Raw genomic sequence first — 21,907 nt, 5'->3', positions numbered from 1 at the left:
CACTTTAGGAATGAACTGAGCTGCTGGAAACGTTTATGCCCTTTGTCAAATAGTAGACGCCTTCATGTGGCAATTTACTATGTCAAGATTACCTAATTAACACAAATGTTCACATTACTGGTTTCAGCATGCTATCGTCATCTTCAGGTGCCATAATATTTATTCCATCAGCAGTTTTGTTATGTATAAGTACTCCGTCATCAGGCCACAAGTGGCCTATCGGGACCATCCGACCGCCGTGTCATCCTCAGTTGAGGATGCGGATAGGAGGGGCGTGAGGTCAACACACCGCTCTCCCGGTCTTTATGATGGTTTTCTGTGACCGGAGCCGCTACTAGTCGGTCAAGTAGCTCCCCAATTGGCATTACGAGGCTGAGTGCACCCCGAAAAATGGCAACAGTGCATGGCGGCCTGGATGGTCACCCATCCAACTGCCGGCCGCGCCCGACAGCGCTTAACTTCGGTGATCTCACGGGAATTGGTGTATCCACTGCGGCAAGGCCGTTGCCCTGTCATGTATAAGGGTCGATAAAAATGTTTCCTTTCAAAGGATGTATAGTCCAGAATCTGTATACCAATCAGGCAACATCGCCATGAGCATTCAGGCAGCCATCCCACCACTGCATCAGGTTGAAGATACACGTTTGGTAAGACGCTGTACCCTGCTACGTGAAAAAGTCCGCAACTGCCTGCTGCAAATCCCCGTACAACAGGAATAGTCGGCTCTTTAAGGCATTTTATAAGGGACCGAAGTCTTGTTGATAACGTAGGAAGAGGTCAGGACTACAGGGCGGGTGCTCGAGTGTCCCCCACTTGAGGTGGCGTAACTTATGCGTTACGACATTTGCTGTATGGTGACGTACATTGTCATGAAGCAGTGGGATCCCTAGATGCGCCAATCCACGACGTTGGTTTTCGATAGACATGCTGGCCCATACACGTTTTTCGTTCTGCGATGGATGTCTACGGGTGTTTGACCCTCAGCAGTCAAGAAAAGAATAACAGCACGTTGGTACTGTTTGGATGCTTTGGGTAATAGCGTCAGCGTGGTTCACGTTTCCGCTTTACTGCATGTACGTTTGGAAAGACACGAATACCATATTAATCGCTTCCCTACATGTCGGTGCTCATATACCCGTATCAGAGACGGTCAACGTTGCATATTCTTCTTCTTTTAGTGTTCAACCCTGAGGTTGGTTTGCAGCAGAGCGCCATTCCTTTCTTCTGTCTGCCTTCCTCATCATTTCCACTTATGTGTTACATCCAACGTCATTCATGAGCTGTTGCATGTATGATGTCCTTGGTCGCCCCCGCCAATTCCTCCCCTCAGTAGCTCCTTCTGCTATTGTTCCAATGATGTTGTTGTGTCGTAGGATGTGCACTACAAGTTTGTGTCTTCTTGTTTGGATGTGCCTCCACGGAGATCTGGTTTCCTGTACTCTTCTAAGCACCTCTTCATTTGTTACTTTGTCTTTCCAGCTGATCTTTATCATCCTTCTATAGCATCACATCTCCAGGGCCTCTAGCCACTTCTCTCTTCTCTTCCAAGTATCCAAATTTCACATTCATATAGGGCCACACTCCAAACGAAACCCTTCATGATACGTTTCCTTATTTTCAGACGTTGTTGCTGGTGAGTAAGTTCCTGCTCCGATTAAATGCAATTTTGGCCTTTTGTATTCTGCTCGCAATTTCTTTCCGGCTTCTACCATCCCTTGTGACTTTTCTTCCCAGGCAGGTAAATTCCTCTATCACTTCCAGCTCCTCTCTTCCAATTCTCATTCTCAGAGGTTCATATTTTGTTCCTGTACTGCATACCATCACTTTAGTCTTTTTCTTGTTTATTCTCATTCCATACTGATTGCATAGAATTTTTTCCATTGTTCTGAGGACTTCCTCTAGATCTTCTTTTGTCTCCGTGACTATAGCAATATCATCTGCATAACGTTGCATGTCTATCACCTTCCCATTAATTTTGATCCCCACCTCAGTAATTTCTCGAACTTGGTCTATAGCTTCCTGGATGTACCCATTGAATATAAGAGAAGAGAGAGCACATCCTTGTTTACCCCTTTTCTAATATTTGCTTCTTGTTCCTGGTGACAGTTCCTAATCACTGCCGCCTCATTCTTATAGAAACTGAGTATCACACGGATGTCTTTGTGCTTTATTCCACTTTTCCTCAGCACTCTGAAGATCTCTTGCCAGGTAATGTTATCAAAAGCCTTTTCCAAGTCTACAAAGGCAATATAAGTTGGTTTATTTTTCTGTAATTGCTTTTCGATAACGAGTCTCAGTGCCAGAATCGCCTCTCTTGTTCCCAATCCCCTTCTGAAACCAAACTGATCTTCACTCAGCATATCCTCCACATTCTCTTGAATTCTCTTCAGAACTATTTTCATGAAAATTTTTGATGCATATGATATTCGGCTTAGAGATCGGTACTGTTCGCATTTTATAGCTGCTGCCTTCTTTGGTGTTGGAACAATGATACATTTCTGGAAGTCTGTCGGTATCTCTCCTGTTTTATAGGTGGACCTAATAAGTTTAAGCAGCGTCATTTTCATACTGTCACCAGCATTCTTTATTAGTTGCATATACGCCCCTGCATATACGCTGTAGCAAGCCCCCTTTTTGATCACGTCTTATATGAACTCTCGGTATTTGTTACTCTTCATCACGAAAATAGTATAGAATGTGATCATAGTGTCACATAGTAAAAGAGACTGAACAGTCCAGAAATGCTAATATTCTTAATAACGAGGCGATCTTGTCATAGTAAATTGTTTTATGAACTTTAACAACATGACATGCTTCCCTTTGTCAGTGTGTCAGGTCTTAAAAAGAGGGCAGATCATCATAAAGTCTTATACCTCAGTATTCCACTCGTTTCTTTGTCAAAGCTAGATTCACTAGAACGAAGTGCGCATTATTTTTTCTGTTAATTTTGTGCTTACTCAGGGGTGGTAGCGAACTTGTGCTCTCACACACCATAACTCTCATTCAGATAAGTACTAGTAATGGATCGATAACACTAAGAAAGTTACACAGTCAGCTGTCCGCCTGTAGGTACTAAGCTTATGCAGTGTAATCAGTGTGGTCAATCGCATCTGATAACTATTTGTTCATTGATTGCCGGCTGGGGTGGCCGAGCGGTTCTAGGCGCTACAGTCTGGAACCGCGCGACCACTACGGTCGCAGGTTCGAATCCTGCCTCGGGCATGGATGTGTGTGACGTCCTTCGGTTAGTTAGGTTTAAGCAGTTCTAAGTTCTAGGGGACTGATGATCTCAGAAGTTAAGTCCCGTAGTGCTCAGAGCCATTTGAACCATTTGCTCATTGAATCCTGAACGTGCCTCGAGCTTGTGTATGAATTCTGACCGTCATTCTTTTGTTGCAGAACGGCTTCCCATTCAAAAAACGAAACCGTTTAGTAGAACTTCTAGTTGTCACCGATTTTTGCTGTGGGTGCACCCTCAGGACGGGCTCCATCATCACCGCTGTCTTGTTTCTGGTGAGTACGTTACAAATTAAACCATGGTAGGGATTTCCGGCCGGTGTGGCCGAGAGGTTCTAGGCGCTTCAGTCTGGAACCGCGCGACCGCTACGGTCGCAGGTTCGAATCCTGCCTCGGGCATGGATGTGTGTGATGTCCTTAGGTTAGGTTAGGTTTAAGTAGTTCTAAGTTCTAGGGGACTGATGACCTCAGATGTTAAGTCCCATACTCTAATCTATTCACAGTACAAGCATATTACCAGCAATGCAGCATTGTGCATATGCTTAGATGTTGACGGTTGCATGAAACGAGGCCGGCCGCGGTGGCCGAGCGGTTCTAGGCGCTTCAGTCTGGAGCCGCGCGACCGCTACGGTCGCAGGTTCGAATCCTGCCTCGGGCATGGATGTGTGTGATGTCCTTAGGTTAGTTATGTTTAAGTAGTTCTAAGTTCTAGGGAACTGATGACCTCAGAAGTTAAGTCCCATAGTGCTCAGAGCCATTTGGCAAACCTCGCCCAGAGGACTCACAACCAATCCGTAGCAGTTGACCAATAAATGTTATTATTCTGTCATATGGAGCCACCCATGGACCCACCTTCGCGATCCTCTTCCTCACGCCTAGTAGAGAACCCATGTTGGAATGTTGCAAATGGCAGAGGATACCTGTACCTGTTAACAAGCTCCATTTAGACCGTTATCAGATGTGGCCATCTACACATTTCACTACTCCATAATGCTACATTACAGATTTTGACTTCAAGATTGTTATTTCTCTATTCGCTATCATTAAAGTGCTATTTTAGTAGAGGAAGGCTGTCTTTTTTGTTTTGGGCATCCTATCTAATCTTGCATACTACATCAGACTACTCTGTAGGAATCAGCATGGGCTTCGAAAAAGACGATCGCGTGAAACCCAGCTCGCGCTATTCGTCCACGAGACTCAGAGGGCCATAGACACGGGTTCCCAGGTAAATGCCGTGTTTCTTGACTTCTGCAAGGCGTTTGATACAGTTCCCCACAGTCGTTTAATGAACAAATTGAGAACATATGGACTATTAGACCAATTGTGTGACTGGATTGAAGAGTTCCTAGATAACAGAACGCAGCATGTCATTCTCGATGGAGAGAAGTCTTCAGAAGTAAGAGTGATTTCACGTGTGCCGCAGGGGAGTGTCGTAGGACCGTTGGTTTTCACAATATACATAAATGATCTTGTGGATGACATCGGAAGTTCACTGAGGCTTTTTGCGGATGATGCTGTGGTATATCGAGAGGTTGTAACAGTGGAAAATTGTACTGAAATGCAGGAGGATCTTCAGCGAATTAACGCACGGTGCAGAGAATCGCAATTGAATCTCAATGTAGACAATTGTAATGGGCTGCGAATACATAGAAAGAAAGATCCCTTATCATTTAACTACAATATAGCAGGTCAGCAACTGGAAGCAGTTAATTCCATAAATTATCTGGGAGTACGCATTAGGAGTGATTTAAAATGGAATGATCATATAAAGTCGATGGTCGGTAAAGCAGATGCCAGACTGAGATTCATTGGAAGAATCCTAAGGAAATGCAATCCGAAAACAAAGCAAGTAGGTTACAGTACGCTTGTTCGCCCACTGCTTGAATACTGCTCAGCTGCGTGGGATCTGTACCAGATAGAGGTCATGGAAGAGATAGAGAAGATCCAACGGAGAAGAGCGCGCTTCGTTACAGGATCATTTAGTAATCGCGAAAGCGTTACGGAGATGATAGATAAACTCCAGTGGAAGACTCTGCAGGAGAGACGCTCAGTAGCTCGATACGGACTTTTGTTGAAGTTGCGAGAACATACCTTCACCGAGGAGTCAAGCAGTATATTGCTCCCTCCTACGTATATGGATAAAATCAGAGAGATTAGAGCCCACACAGAGGCATACCGACAATCCTTCTTTCCACGAACAATACGAGACTGGAATAGAAGGGAGAACCGATAGAGGTACTCAAGCTACCCTCCTCCACACACCGTCTGGTGGCTTGCGTAGTATGGATGTATCTGTCGATGTAGATGTAGAGACACCTATCAAGCATCTTGCAGCACTTTGTGTTAAGAAAGGCACTACTCCACATCCCACTCTTCACCATTGTCTTTGTTTTATTTGCCCTTAAGTTACATTCAGTGTTAAGTGTTGCCGTACATCCTTATGCACAGTCCTACAATGTCCTTCATACACACACTGCCAACTGCAGTTCCTCTTGCACATCAAATGTTTGTCCTATGGTAACAAGTTACAGCTGTACAGCAAGTGCACATTCATTTCAAGGCTGTCAAAGTATTTTATTTATTTTGCACTGTTTCATTATGTTTTGGAGAATGTTTGGTGTTGGGGTAAATGTTATTTGTGTCTATCTGTGCTCCATATGGCGACAGAAGATCCCTGACAGCTGGAAGCAATGTTGCCAGTTTTCAGGCGCCACCACTGTTGCCATGGTTGCTGTCAACTGCAGGAGCACTGAGGGATTGCCATAGAATCGAGTTCCATGATTCGTTGTGGAAGGTGCATGAAGGAACTGTGCCAAACCTACTTTGACTGTCAACTGTTTCTCTCGCCATAGATACTGTGACTTCCACATCTTGCAACTAATTCAGCTAGAAATTTAACGCTGCCAAATACATTATAGAAATATGAAATACATCATCGTCGAAATAAAGGGAAACGGTGGTCCAGGGAATGTTGATTTTAATTCTATTTAACGCCATTGCTTGGCGGCAGATACACATCACTTGATTATCGATATTGGTGTGTTATGATGCGCAGATGTGCAGTGCAATGTCAACAGTCCCATTAGTAGACTGTTTATGTATGAAGTGTCAAAATACTGGATGTTATTTCTGAACATTTGATCTTAATTTATATCGCCCTGCTGGTGCAATCGTTTTATTCTGTGGACTTAAAGCTCTAAATCAATAAATATTTCGTTGCTCAGGGGCTTTTAGTTACGAGGCTATGGATCATTTTCATCTCTGTCCATTAAAACATTCCACAGCATACTAGCTGGTATCTTAAGTATCTGGATGTCTACTCGTGTACTTACCCATAATTTCTAAGTTGGGAATATTGGCATTCTGCTCCCCATAGACTGGCTTGAAATTGTCTAGTTTTGCTCAATATTGTAGTTCAATAAACTATACAAAGTGTTAGCTGCTTAAATCGCACTGGTTGTTGAGTACCATGGTTTGTCAAATACCTCAAGAAGACTGGAAATCATATTGTTGTTCATTTGCATGTCTATCCCTTCATCTCTTTTGATATTCATGTCACGCGCAAAGTGCTGATGCCGGAGGTAAGTGTATGTCCACTACACTTTCGTAGAGGATTTTAACTGTTTTGCATGAAACAAATAATGTACTAAACAACAGGATCATGAGTACTAAGAAGCCAGCCAGAGTATTTTAATAAAATCTATCATTACAATATATCAAGCGCAACCTAACAGCAGTTGAGTTCAAATGTACTTTCTTCTTTTTTTAAATGCAGGTTTGGAGCCTTGCGCAGATAGCGGCTGCATCATATGCTTTATTCATGCTGGGCAACACTTATTCCGTATATACGACTTGGGCAGGTAATAATGTGCACTTAATATTTGTATACTACGAAAAATCAGTCTTATTCCAAGCAAAATGGATCCTAGTCAAAATGTAGTTTACCTAATCGCCTAACTTTATCAAGTTCATGAAAACTTACATATAAGAAACATCATTTCTTTTAAGAGTTTTTTTAAGTTTATGGGTGTGTGGTCTTAGCTGCCTTGTAGGCTGACGCTGCATAGGGTGCAGTGAAGACTGCACAACTTTTATTAAAGTTCAACACCACTCACAAATATAAGGTCCTGAGGTGGCACAGTCAGAACACATCTCGTCCCATCATTGCTGACACTGTCCACACTGCACCGAATAACCTGCAATCCCCTCTCCACAGCCAGCCCGAAAGATTTCTTCTACTTCTTCTTACCTTTGTTTCTTCAGGTCGCGGTTGCTGTATTGTTTCGATTTAATACAGTTTGATGTCTTCTTCTCTTCTATTTAAAGCTTCCTTCACTGATTTTTCCCCTTCAATTTCTTTTCATTTCTTTCTTTTCTCGAATTTATTTTTCCCTCTTCCTCTTCTAGTGTAATTTTAAATGGCAAGCTTAGTTCTATTTGACTTTTGTGCACTGACTTTCTTTGTTTTTCAATTTGGCGCTTTGACAAGGGGTGAATATCAAGAAAATGAGAGATTTTTTGTTTCTTACGTTGTCTTTGGACTTAGTAGCAGTACCTGAACAAACAGTATTCGTTTCCTGGTTTTGAATCGCTTTGAATTTTTTACCGCTAATATCTGCGAAATTACCTTGTTTCTCTTTCTTTATTGATTTATTATTTAGCATAGCCAGATACAGCCCCCTCTTACATCTCGCAAGAAACAATACATACCAAAAACTATTACACAACGATTACAGTAGCATTAATCTGCATTAATAGTAACAATAATCTTAATGCTGCTGTTAGGTGTGTTAACCTGAGGTTTGAGAAGACACTGATAGCAGAGGGTATGACTCGTATTGCGGTGGTGCCAGTTAAGTCTATCAATAGATCTGGTTTCATTAGGCATGGCCTCCACCTCATTATATACGGGAAACGGAGGTTGGCAGGGCTTGCAGCTGATGGTGTAGTGGGTGGTAGTGGGATCACTCATGGGAAATTTTCTGTAGTTCGTGTTAGAGCTGTATCGTTTTGAGATTGGAATCAGCTGATAGGCATACCTGCTTAAAAGAAGTCTCTTTAAGAAAGTAAGCACCTTCAAAGAAGGTCAGGTATCCAAGTAATGAAGGATTTTGCATATTTCATCGTATAAGAGGTATCAGATATAACTGCTTATACGTGCTGACTCTGACGTTGTTGGTATATCAGAGCACCACTTAAATAATGTGACAATTCAGAGGCTTCCTTTACCAGGATACAGACTACCGGGTTGTTTCTCAAGGAGTTCTTTGTGGAACGGAGGAGGGACCATGTAAGAAAGAACATCGATCTGAGTCCGTAGATGTGTCAAAGCACTGCACTGAACCGGAATCCGAATGTTGTTCAGGAGCAGTTGAATACAGTAAAACATAACTTCTAACTGTTGTCATTCATGGATCCCCGAACCGTGACTTTAGAGCATTTCTGCTCAAGGTAGAGAGGTTCGTGGTTCACTTTATAGGAAGTAACAAAGGTTAGATGCATGTATTAACGTTGTATGAGACTAGGCAAGGTAAAGGATGGTGGAAGATCTCCTAAATTCATATGATTTGATGCAGACTGTTTTTTCCAGTGAAGTTGCAGGGGAACAGTAGCACAACCATAGACAATATTTTTATTCATTCTTGATTGATTGATGGGCATTTCTGTTACTAAAAGGGTGAATGGCCTTTAGACTATGATGCACGATTTTTAGCACTAAAAAGTTTTTGTACTCAAACAAATATTATCTATAATTACAAACTATGTAGTAAAGCTAATTCAATGACAATAACGAGTTTTTTGAAACGCATTGAGGAACAAGAGTGGCTGATGTTTTCAGTGCTGATAATATAGATGACAAATATAATGCTTTCCATAACATATTTCTCATGATTTTTGAATGTTCTTTCCATTAGAACGTTCAAGATGTGGTACTAGCAGTAAAAGACAGCCTGGGTGGCTGACTAGTGGAATAAGGATATCATGTAGGGCAAAGCAGGAATTACAATATATCAAGATGTTAGAAGTAGTGACGATCAAGCTACAGTAGCCCACTTCGGACATTACTGTAAGATTTAAAAATGTTATTACGAAGACAAAGAGTATCTAATACACAAATAGAATGGCTAATTCTCAGGACAAAATTGAAACCACATGATCAGTCATGAAGGAAGTGTCTGGTCAGCAGCCCAAGACCGAGGATATGTACTTCAACTTCTCTACCTTACCATCTCAAAAAACGTATCGACGTGTCCACAGAATCGTCTCATTATACTCTTTAACACGATGCATCGATCTTTACTGTAGCTACAATATTTTGCACTGCATATGTCCATACGTTTGCAATACAATCTTTCCCTTTGTGTGTGCTAGTGGGAAGATGCAAGGGACGTCCAGAGAATGTTCTAACCTGATAGTACCACATGCATCGGCAGGCTGCTTTATATGCCGCTGTGCCTACAAACCACCCCATCAGAGGCGCACTCGCCTGACCACCACACCCCAGAATACACAAACAAAACATACCATCCAACAAGAATCAATAACACTACCACTCAGATAGAACTGTAGATTAAAACTGAAGAAACTGCAAAAAGGTGGGAATTTAAGGAGATGGGACCTGGATAAACTGACTAAACCAGAGGTTGTAAAGAGTTTCAGGGAGAGCATAAGGAAACAATTGACAGGAATGGGGGAAAGAAATACAGTAGAGGAAGAATGGGTAGCTCTGAAGGATGAAGTAGTGGAGGCAGCAGAGGATCAAGTAGGTAAAAAGACGAGGGCTAGTACAAATCCTTGGGTAACAGAAGAAATATTGAATTTAATTGATGAAAGGAGAAAATATAAAAATGCAGTAAATGAAGCAGGCAAAAAGGAATACAAACGTCTCAAAAATGAGATTGACAGTAAGTGCAAAATGGCTAAGCAGGGATGGCTAGAGGACAAATGTAATGATGTAGAGGCTTATCTCACTAGGGGTAAGACAGATACTGCCTACAGGAAAATCAAAGAGACATTTGGAGAAAAGAGAGCCACTTGTATGAATATCAAGAGCTCCGATGGAAACCCATTTCTAAGCAAAGAAGGGAAAGCAGAAAGGTGGAAGGAGTATGTAGAGGGTCTATACAAGGGCGATGTACTTGAGGACAATATTATGGAAATGGAAGAGGATGTAAATGAAGGGCCGGCAGGAGTGGCCTTGCGGTTCTAGGCGCTACAGTCTCGAACCGAGCGACCGCTACGGTCGCATGTTCGAATCTTGCCTCGGGTATGGATGTGTGTGATGTCCTTAGGTTAGTTAGGTTTAATTAGTTCTAAGTTCTAGGCAACTGATGACCTCAGAAGTTAAGTCGCATAGTGCTCAGAGCCATTTGAACCATTTTTTGTAGATGAAGATGAAATGGGAGATACGATACTGCGTGAAGAGTTTGACAGAGCACTGAAAGACCTGAAAGGAAACAAGGCCCCGGGAGTAGACAACATTCCATTAGAACTACTGATGGCCTTGGGAGAGCCAGACCTGACAAAACTCTACCATGTGGTGCGCAAGATGTATCAGACAGGCGAAATACCCTCAGACTTCAAGAAGAATATTGTAATTCCAATCCCAAAGAAAGCTGGTGTTTACAGATGTGAAATTTTCCGAACTATCAGTTTAATAAGTCACAACTGCAAAATACTAACGCGAATTCATTACAGACGAATGGAAAAACTGGTAGAAGCCGACCTCAGGGAAGATCAGTTTGGATTACGTAGAAATGTTGGAACACATGAGGCAATACTGACCTTACGACATATCTTAGAAGAAAGGTTAAGGAAGGGCAAACCTACGTTTCTAGTATTTGTAGACGTAGAGAAAGCTTTTGACACTGTTGACTGGAATACTCTCATTCAAATTCTAAAGGTGGCAGGGGTAAAATACAGGGAGCGCATGGCTATTTACAATTTGTACAGAAACCAGATGGCAGTTATAAGACTCGAAGGACATGAAAGGAAAGCAGTGGTTGGGAAGGGAGCGAGACAGGGTTGTAGCCTCTCCCCAATGTTATTCAACCTGTTTATTGAGCAAGCAGTAAAGGAAACAAAATAAAAATTCGGAGTAGGTATTAAAATCCATGGAGAAGAAATAAAAACTTTGAGGTTCGCCTATGACATTGTAATTCTGTCAGAGACAGCAGAGGACTTGGAAGAGCAGTTGGACGGAATGGGCAGTGTCTTGAAAGGAGGATATAAGATGAACATCAACAAAAGCATAACGAGGATAATGGAATGTAGTCGAATTAAGTTGGGTGATGCTGAGGGAATTAGATCAGGAAATGAGACACTTAAAGTAGTAAAGGAGTTTTGCTATTTGGGAAGTAAAATAACTGATGATGGTCGAAGTAGAGATGATATGAAATGTAGACTGGCAATGGCAAGGAAAGCGTTTCTGACGAAGGGAAATTTGTTAACATCGAATATAGATTTAAGTGTCAGGAAGTCGTTTCTGAAAGTATTTGTATGGAGCGTAGTCATGTATGGAAGTGAAACATGGACGATAACTAGTTTGGACAAGAAGAGAATAGAGGCTTTCGAAATGTGGTGCTACAGAAGAATGCTGAAGATTAGATGGGTATATCACATAACTAATGAGGAGGTAATGAGTAGAATTGGGGAGAAGATGAGTTTGTGGCACAACGTGACAAGAAGAAGGGACCGGTTGGTGGGACATGTTCTGAGGCATCAAGGGATCACAAATTTAGCATTGGAGGGCAGCGTGGAGGGTAAAAATCGTAGAAGGAGATCAAGAGATGAATACACTAAACAGCTTCAGAAGGATGTACGTTGCGGTAAGTACTGGGCGATGAAGAAGTTTGCACAGGATAGAGAAGTTTGGAGAGCTGCATCAAACCAGTCTCGGGACTGAAGACCACAACAACAACTACTGAGATACATGCTACGTCATGTCACAATAACCCCATTGAAACTCTTTAGTTCTGATCGTTATGCGCTGTTGGCAAGATGTAAGATATGAGAGCAGTTGTTGTACAGTGAACTTGAAGACAGTTTTTGAGTTGCTAGTTTAGCAAGTAGAATGCCAAATTTTACAGTGGTGCAGGCTATGTTGGAGACCAAAAATGACGTAGTAGTCTCCCCTTGTTTTTGCACTACATGATTCAGATTGTCAGTCACTTATAAGAGGAGTCATCATGCTCTGCTTTTTCCAGAAACCACACTGGTATGCATCTAAAAGGTTATTTGGTGTTAAGTACTTAGTAGATTCACTGTGGACTATGTAGTCTAAAGCCTTAGATAATGCTGGTAGAATGCAAAAGTCCCTGTGATCGCAGGGTTCTTTGGTAGTTCCTTTTTGAGTGATGATTCTTCGAGTCCCACCACTCACGCTCTTGGGAAGACACTGGGGGTCTCCTGGACCACTGAGAAAATTGAGGACCTTCACTGTAAATGTCCTGTGGCTGTGCAGTGTATTCATGGAACTGACACCTTGGCCGTGTTAGAGCTTACCATCCCCAAGAGAAATTTTTCGTTTGTAACAAGCACTGGTTCTTCACGGGAATCGATGGTATGCGCTCTTTTGTGCTAGTGAGGTTAGGATGTTGACGTGGCGATATACTAATTTAGACCCTCGATAACAATTATGGATATATATGTAAATTTGGGTTTGCCTATTCCTAGACCTCCTAGATTTTTCCACAAGATGGCGGGCTTGTGAAAGTCCTTAGTTAAGGAGTAGGTGTAAAAGATTTACATTTATCGTGGAGTGACTTAGCTCATTTGCGCAGTTGCTTGTGGATGAGATGGTTATATGAGGTCGGGTGCTGCTTATATGGCCTCTATGCTGTGTCTGTGATTGTCTTAAGTTGTTTGAAGTGATCCATGAGCCAAGGTTCAGGCGTTCTCCTTACTGTTATATTTTTAAAAGGTGCATGTTTATAGTGTAAATTATTGACTCTCTTAGTGCTTATAATATAGTTCGAAGTTATTTCCTGCCGCTGCTTGCCAAGAAATACCACTTGCACCAGCTTTAATCCCACATATACCCATACATTAAAAATCTATAAGTATCGGCACTTGCAGTTTGTTCTTTGAATATTCCAAGGAAGTCATGAATATTACATCATGAGCAAACAGTGGAGGTGCAGAGCTCTGATCAATGGGAATTACTCTGTATGGAAATTTGGTTGTGTGTATATGGATAAACATGTGGTGTCTGCTGTGTGATGAGTTAAACCAAATGGAATTGAGCAGGAAAATATAAACCTAAAATTTGAAAGGGATGGACAGTTGTTTAGACATTTTATACGTACATGTATGTTTTATTACCCAATAATGACGTATGAAAATTGCGCTGGGCTGTGACTCAAATCAGAATTTCCCAATTATTACGAGTGGTCACCTTAACTACTTTGGCTATCCGTGCACCCTGCCAGGACTAATCCAAACCTCAAGATGTCATCCTTATACTGTAGTCCACTTAATACATCACCTAATCCTCGCAAAATTACTTGGATTCCCACAACGAGGACAATGACACAATGAGGAATTGAGATCAATATTGTTATGCTCATGTGCTTACCTAGGCGTGTCTCATTCTTCCTGTTGTGGCACAAATTTTTATTTGTCACTATTGTGTAGTAGATCGATATCTGATACAGCCAATGTCACTGTCAGTAAATTAATTTCAAAACAGAAAATTTGTTCAAGTCTCTGGCTACAGTTGTGTTTTCATACAAAGCGCCAAGATCTGTAAATGCGGTTTCAAAGCTAGCGAACTGAAAAATTTTGGATGGCTTGTGTATAACACGAACGGAGTACGTTCTGTTGAGATATTTAATTTCAATGAATTCATATTTTGACTGTTTGTCCACAATTTTGGAAGAGAGTACGATCTGGGAAAACACGTTTTCGCATGTATATGCTACCACACCGCCTGCTCGCCTGTTATGTAGTCATGTGTCAGAGAAACACAGCCGTCAAGGTGTGCAGTGCTTGAAGAGATACTCGGCTTCAGGCTGTCTTTGAAGGAGAATGACATGAAGGTTGGGGTCCAGAAATATGTAGCAGAACTCACACTTAGTCAGGTGGGCTGCTGAGGATTCCACGTTTGCATGAACGAGATGTAGCAGAGCCCTCGCTATTCGTTCCTACTACGAACCTCCAGGTAGGAGGGAGAACTTCCAGTGGAAAGTTTTAACGTCATCTTTTCAGCAATTTTACCACTAGTTTACCTTGATGATTGGCCTGGTTCAGATATGGACTCATAAAATCTTAACTTTTTGGTTATGTTTCCTTAAAGCTGGCAAGCTTTCAATATCCCTGCTTCAGTGATAAATCCCAGGTACGTTTTCATCAAGGCCTACAGGGATACCAATCAAGTCATCATCAGTAAAGACAGTAGGACGATACTGAAGGACACTATGAGAGTAAGGACTTGTCCGATGACGTGCTACATGAAAAAACAGGAGTCGTCAGGGAAGAGATAGAGATTAGAGTCAGAATTTAAAAAGAGGTGGTGATGCCTTAAGACCGAATAAGGCAGAAGGGATATGTAACATTCCACCATAATTTCTGCAATCATTGGGGGAAGTGGCAACAAAATAACTATTTACTTTGGTGTGTAGAACATGTAAGATAGGTGATATACCATCACACTTTTGGAAAAACATCATCCACAAAATTCCGAAGATAGCAAGAGGACACAAGTGCGGGAATTATCACACAGTCAGATTAACACCTCACGCACTAAGTTGCTGACAAGAATAATATACAGAAGAACGTAAAAGAAAATTGAGGATCCGTTAAATGACGATGAGATTGGCTTTAGGAAAGGTGCAGGCGTCAGAAAGGCAGGTCTGACGTTGCGGTTGATAATGGAAGAAGATTGAAGAAATATCAAGACACATTCTTGGGATCTATCGACCTGGAAAAAGCATTCGACAATGTAAAATAGTGTAAGATGTTGGAAATTTTGAGAAAAATAGGGGTAAGCAATAGGGAGAGACGGGTAATATATAACATGTATATGAACCAAGAAGCAACAATAAGACTGGAAGACTAAGAACGAAGTGTTCTGATTAAAAAGGGTGTAAGATAGACACGTAGTTTATTTGCCTCTACTGTTCAATTTACTCACCGAAGAAGCAGTGACGGAAGTACAAGAAAGGTTCAGGAGTGGGATGGAAGATCAAGATGAAACGATATCAGCAATAAGATTCGGTGATGACATTGCTATGGTCAGTGAAACTGAAGGATTACAGAATCTGTTGAAGGGAATGAACAGTCTAATGAGTAAAGAATATGTGTTGAGAGTAAGTCGAAGAGAGACTGAAGTAACGAGGAGTATTAGGATTGAGAACGGCGAAAAACATCGGGAGTGGGAATGACCAAGTAGAGGAAGTTTAGGAATTCTGCTACCTAGACAGCAAAATAACCCACTATGGACGGTACAAGGTGTACATAAAAAGCGGACGAACACTGGCAGAAAGGACAGTCCTTTCCAAGAGAAGTCTAATAGTATCACATAGGCTTTAATTTGAGGAAGAAATTTCGGAGAACGTACGTTTGGTGCACAGCACTGTATGGTAGTGAAACATGGACTGTGGGAAGGCTGGAACTGAAGAGAATCGAAGCATTTGAGATGTGGTGCTACGAGAGAATGTTGAAAATCAAATGAACTGTTAAGGTGAGACCTGAGGAAGTTCTCCACAGAATAGGCGAGGGAAGAAACATATGGAACCACTGACAAGAAGAGGGGACAGGATGATGTGACATCTGTGAAGACATCAAGGAATAATTTCAGTGGTACTATAGGGATTTGTAGCGGATAAAACGTGTAAAGGAAGAGAGAGATTGGAAGAAATCCAGCAAATAAGGAATATATAGGTTGCAAATGCTACTCTGATACGAAAGGGTTAGCTCAGGAGATGACTTCGTACTGGGCCATATGAAACCAGTCAGAAGTCTAACGACTCCCAACAACAAGGTTAATATTTTGCTACTACTTCTCGAGAATCATTCAACACACATTCGAAAACAGTGGGATGTTCCTAATTCATTCAAGAACCGCTCAGAATCCTCCTTAGTAAACACATATGAGAAGAATGGCTATATTCAGGTGGCCTGAAAACCTTCCACAGTCTTCTCAATAGTTCAGACCATGTTGTATCCAACTATAGAAAAAATATTATTAATGGTTACAATGTCTAAGTTTATACAGTGTCTCTTTTCACATAACAACCTTAGTGAGACATGCATGCATGCAATTTTCATGTGTCGCAAACAGCTGGCGTCAATCCAGATCTACAGAACGTGAATCTTATCTTAATATAACATTAAGCGTATAGGTCCAACGAAGTCCTACATTGATCACCACCCGTTTTCCTTCACTTCTACGGAGTATTGAGTCTTCAGAGGACTGGGATTGGGTGGCAGAGACTCAACTGTTATAAAATATTCCTCGCAAAAGTTCACAATTGTAGTTAATATTTGAACAGAGTTGCTGGCAAAATAGTAAACTGTTCATTAAATAAATACACAATATGGTATTCAGCCGTATTCGTTTGCTGTGTAATTGTGGGGCATTCAATATTCTGACAAACACTTTGCGTAATGCAAAGATATCAAAAACGTAATAAATCAAGAAATAAAACAGATACAGATACGTAGCTTCCAAAGGTGCTAGCTATCGTGCAATGCTATCGTCTGAGGTATCGTTTGTTGAAGTCACATGAAGCGTTTAAATGTTGTTAAATAAGAAGTTTATCGAGAAAATATTTTGTCACTGTAAATTACTAACTTCTGTTGTTTTAAGGGTACTGAAGTCATTGTTGTGTCATTGTTGTACTTCATTATGGGATCACAGATGTATTCAGATTTTCGTTAGTATTTAATTGTAAGTTGTCATAGGTCCTCAGAGAGCAGTAAGAATCCATCTTTCAGCTTGTCTGACATTCAGCCATTTTTGGTGTATCTCCTGCACAATGGTTATGTGAGCATCAGCTGTCCAAATTCCCAGCTGTGGCATTCACCCATTTTCGGCAACACGCTCCTTGTGTCTGCACCTGAACTTACCTGGTAAGGCCGCATGACTTCCTCGTCACACTGACTCGCACCCAGCCCAGCAAGCAAATTCATTTCTCCTCATTACCAGCTCTAGGTGGACGAATAACTCACCCACATGCTCATAAGGTTACAAAGCACACTAACGTGTAGAAGCGTTTCTCCTGAAGGCATCTCACAGACCCCGTTTTTTACCTCATAAAAAGATATGAAGTTACCAAAAAATATTTTCACTTTAATTTTATTTCTCAGATCCCCTTCGCATAGTCAAATTTCCCGGCTTTTTGAAGGACAGCATGTGTCTTTTCAAAACACCTGTCACACATTCTCTTTCATCCATTTTCTTTTCACTGTGAGGATGGTCACTTAAACCATTGACTTCAGCAAACTGATATGTGATTCACATGATTTTCTTCCTTGTCAAACAGTACAACCAGATCTCTGCATAAACTTGCCAGATATTCTTTCATTTCATTAGAAAAACATTCTTGAACTTCCCGAGAGAACTAGACACACTCCCCTGAAAAAATAACGAAAAAAACGAGCTTTAGGTTACTGCACTTGCAACTGAATAATACTGAAATTTTGCATTCTTCGATATTGAGATATTGCAATGAAAAAACTTGTGTGAATGGTATAAGATTCATGGAAGTTAATTATTGGGACAAGAAAGCAAGTTCCTGTGACAAGGGGAAAATTTCATTTTGATGGAAGCCCCGTCGAGTGCAATTAAATTAATAAATCTCAGATGTGAAAGTTTTTAACATTGAAATATAGCACTGTCAGTAACAAGAAAAAAGGAGAGCATCAGGCAAGTGAGTGTGCTGGGAGATGTCTCTGCGCGATGTTGTGTGACCAATCAGTTGAGCATAAATTTAATGCAAAAGATATAGCAAACGATCATCGTATTAATATCAAGGGGGTTCAGTCTTTGGTTAGTAAAGAGTTACCGATAGGACACGAATAGTATATAATTTTGATAGTTTCATGTATCTCTTTTAGTTTTGTTGAGTGTCCAATGGGAATGGATGGAAAGATGTTACCGTTGTGAAGCGAGACACTTTTCAGGCTTCTGATGGAGCTGTCTATAAAAAGCCAGAAATCTTTTTGTTGATCCTTCTGTAACCCGATCTGAATGAGTAGACTGGGAACATTACTGCATTATTGGCTGAAATATTACAGAAGACCTGCTTGTCTTATAGTATATACTGAAATTTGCACTTCTGGACTAGGACAGTCGTTTTCTTTTAGCCTGGGTGCCAGAAGTTCTGCTCCATTCTTTAACAAATTAACATATCATGCCAGATCATTTAGTTTCTCCTGAGTGAATAATTCATGTTTAGAAATTTCTCCTTCAGATGATGCTTTTGCACTCCAATCCCTGTATTTCTTCAAGTTCTGACATTACAGGTTCAGGTATTTTAGTGAACATTGTTATAGGAAAGTCACTTTGTGCCACAAATCTCTTGGCTGATTCTAAATTTGGATACTCCAATTTAGGTTTTCCACAATCGAAGAGACTCTGAACAACATTTACAAACGGCGTGGGGAGCCCATGGTCTGTCTTGTTCTCCAAGCAGTATATAAAAATATGCAACATATGCCTTCTTTACAAAATCTGTGATGTTCCAGCTTTGTTTCTGTAGGCAGTATTCACCGCAAATGTAACAGAACACAATGGGATTGTTCATTCATCCTCTTTATGAAGAACCCATATTTTCTTGAAACAGATAAAATAAAAAATACAAAAAATTTTTTAAAGAATTTAGTAGAATGTTTAATTGAGATGTATTATAGAGTGTGAAAACTTAGATGAACATACAGGTCAACGATACAAATGGAAAATCAGCATCTATGGGAAAATTTAATTAAAATCCAAAAACATAAATATCTTCGTAACTAGAGCCAATTCGGGAAAAGTAAAGCCATATTCGGATTCAGGACCTCTGAAGTATAATAAATGTTTTCCGATATCTTTGGCAATTTTTTTTTTTTGGTAGAGCTCTGTTATAAGTACCACGGATAATAATCGATACAAGCGATTAGCAATCTTACATGAGTCTCCCCTACTGCGATAGAAAACGTTAACAGGTTCACACACACAAGGTTTCAAATAGCAACTTAGCAAATAAGGCTGAGACACTCGAATATGATTTGGGACTAAAGGGCATGGACGGCAGTTTCAGGAGCACAGTGGATAAAGCGCTACCCATGGCTCAGGGTGAGGAATGTATTGTTTGCTGTTTGTATAATTTAATGTCAATAGATGCATAATAAAGTCTTATTTGTGGGTAATAATCTCTTACACGTTAAGGCATAAGACTTAATTCCAAGTGTGATGCATTTTGTGTCAAGATATTTCACATCAGTTGGGCTAGAAACATGATTTTTAATATACCTGTATACAAAAATGCATGACTACAGACCCTATACCATACCATATTTCAATGAAATGCAGTATTACAGACAGCTCTTCAGTGAGTAACAAATTAATTTACTAACAGTGTTTGCAAATGCTGTGTGTTACATTTAATCCAAACACAAGAGAATGTCCGGATAATTAAATTTTCTGCTTAATGTAAAACCATTCTTTGCAATTGTGAAGCTGTAAGTGATAAAATTAATTTTAAAGTTAAGCAGGGGCCAGACTGCAGTTAAGAGAGTTGAAGGGCATGAAGCGAAGGCATGAAATGAGAAGGCAGTGAGACAAGGTTGTGATCAGTTGAATGGAATGGATATTGGCTTGAAACAGGTTGCAATATGGACATCAATAAAAATAGAACATTGCTAATTGAATGCGGTTGAATTAAATTGGATAATGCTGTTGGAATTAGACTAGGACGTGAGGTGCAGAAAGTGGTAGGTGCACAACACTAACACGTGGTAGCAAAAGTAAAGAGGATGTAAAATGCTGGTGCAATAATCAGAAAATCTTTCCAAAAGAAATAGAAATATATTGTCATCAAACAGAAATGTAAGTGCTGGAAAGATTGTTTGGGAGTATTTCTCAAGAGTGTAGCCTTATATGGTAGTGAGATATATGTGGCAAACAGAACGGTCAAAAAGAGAATAGAAGCTTTTTAAGTGATGTGGTACAGAAGAACGCAAACGATTGGATGAGTAGAACTAATGAAAATGTACCAAGTCTAATAAGGAGAAAAAAGAGCTATATGGTGTCAGTTTATTACTTACTGAGAGGCCAAGAGATACTTAATCTACAAATGGAGGGTAGTGGTAGGAGGAACATTGTAGAATGAGAGCAAGATTGAATAGGGAATTCAAGTACGCACAGATATGGGTTCCTGTAGTTAAGCAGAAGTGACGAGATTTGCATAAGTAAGATATAGTAGCATGGATTACATCACACCAGTTATTAGACTTTAGAACATGCCTTGTGTAAGATTACGCCACAATAGTAATTTGCATGTAGTTTATTTTTTTAAATTTCTTAATCAAACTTCCCTAATAATCTATGTTTGTTTCCGGCTCTCCTTTTTCCACTCGGCCATCCATTTCCTCTCTCCTGCCACTAACATGAACCTGGATTCTAAAGGTTGATCAAAATCCATAGTTTCCAACAATGGACAAGTAATTTGTGATCACGGAGCTAATGTGGCGAGTAAGTTGTATACCGAACGAACTTAATTAATGACTTCTGTTGAACTACAAACCCAGCTGGTAAGTACACAGTACAAACCAAAAGTCTTCACTTTTATACAGGAATTAATGGACACTGCAGTCCATTTTCATTTTGATTTCTTCATTGAATTTTATATTAATATGTTAATTATGAAAAAGGTAACTAAAATTTTATGATGTTTCTCTTTCAGCAATTGACAAAATAGTAATTGCATGCCTCACATATTACGTTATCGAGGTTATCTGTGACATAATTCTCATCATTGGAGCCGTTAAGGTAAAGTGTCTACAGAAATACATTACATTCATGAGAAACTGAACAAAATTTAACTTTTTTTTTAAACTTTTTGTTTCATTCCTGCTGTTTGAAGTGAAGTACTGTGATTATGTTTCTCTACGTTATTCTTATTACTGCTAATTCTACAGTAGTACAGGGTCTGTACCGATTCTGGTCTAGTTATTTATGACCTGTCATCCTTAATCTGCGCCGCGCGAGGTAGCCGCGCGGTCTAAGGGCGTCTTGTAACGGTCCGTGCGGCTCCCTCCGTCGGAGGGTCAAGTCCTCCCTCACAGCGTGAGTTAGTTTAAGTTAGATTACGTAATATGTAGGCTTAGGGACTGATGACCTCAGCAGTTTGGTCCCATAAGACCTTCCCACAAATTTCAAAAAATTCCTTAATCTCCTATTATGAATTACTTGTGACAGCCTCTCTCCCTCCCTCTCTGCCTTCCCCCATCCTCCCCCCTCTTCTCACTGGGACAAGTGCCTTATCTATAAATGACCCTTATCACTGACATAATTAGTATGTTTTCCCCCCAATATCTTGGATGCAAGATGGCTGCCACTCTCATGTCACAGTCCAATATAGTCCACTTATGATACGTATAAAATGGTTTGCAAAGCAAACCAGCTTCCTTGTTAAAATGATTACTATATTGATTTAATACATTATTTAAACATTATAACTGTGAG

The 21,907-nt window shown here is 40.5% G+C and overlaps 1 protein-coding gene across 2 annotated transcripts in view; it reads left to right on the top strand.

The window, feature by feature from the left end:
* The window catches only part of LOC124550988, a 276,903-nt gene that overhangs the window by 227,390 nt on the left and 27,606 nt on the right, over positions 1-21,907 (top strand). For both annotated transcript variants that reach the window (XM_047125816.1, XM_047125815.1), the window contains 3 exons: positions 3,400-3,513; positions 7,013-7,097; positions 21,126-21,211. In XM_047125816.1, coding sequence (XP_046981772.1) covers positions 3,400-3,513; positions 7,013-7,097; positions 21,126-21,211 — 285 coding nt within the window. The remainder of the gene's footprint in view (positions 1-3,399; positions 3,514-7,012; positions 7,098-21,125; positions 21,212-21,907) is intronic.

The sequence above is a fragment of the Schistocerca americana genome, chromosome 9, assembly GCF_021461395.2.
Source record: "Schistocerca americana isolate TAMUIC-IGC-003095 chromosome 9, iqSchAmer2.1, whole genome shotgun sequence".
Lineage (NCBI taxonomy): Eukaryota > Metazoa > Arthropoda > Insecta > Orthoptera > Acrididae > Schistocerca > Schistocerca americana.
This window is presented reverse-complemented; position numbering and strand designations above follow the sequence as displayed.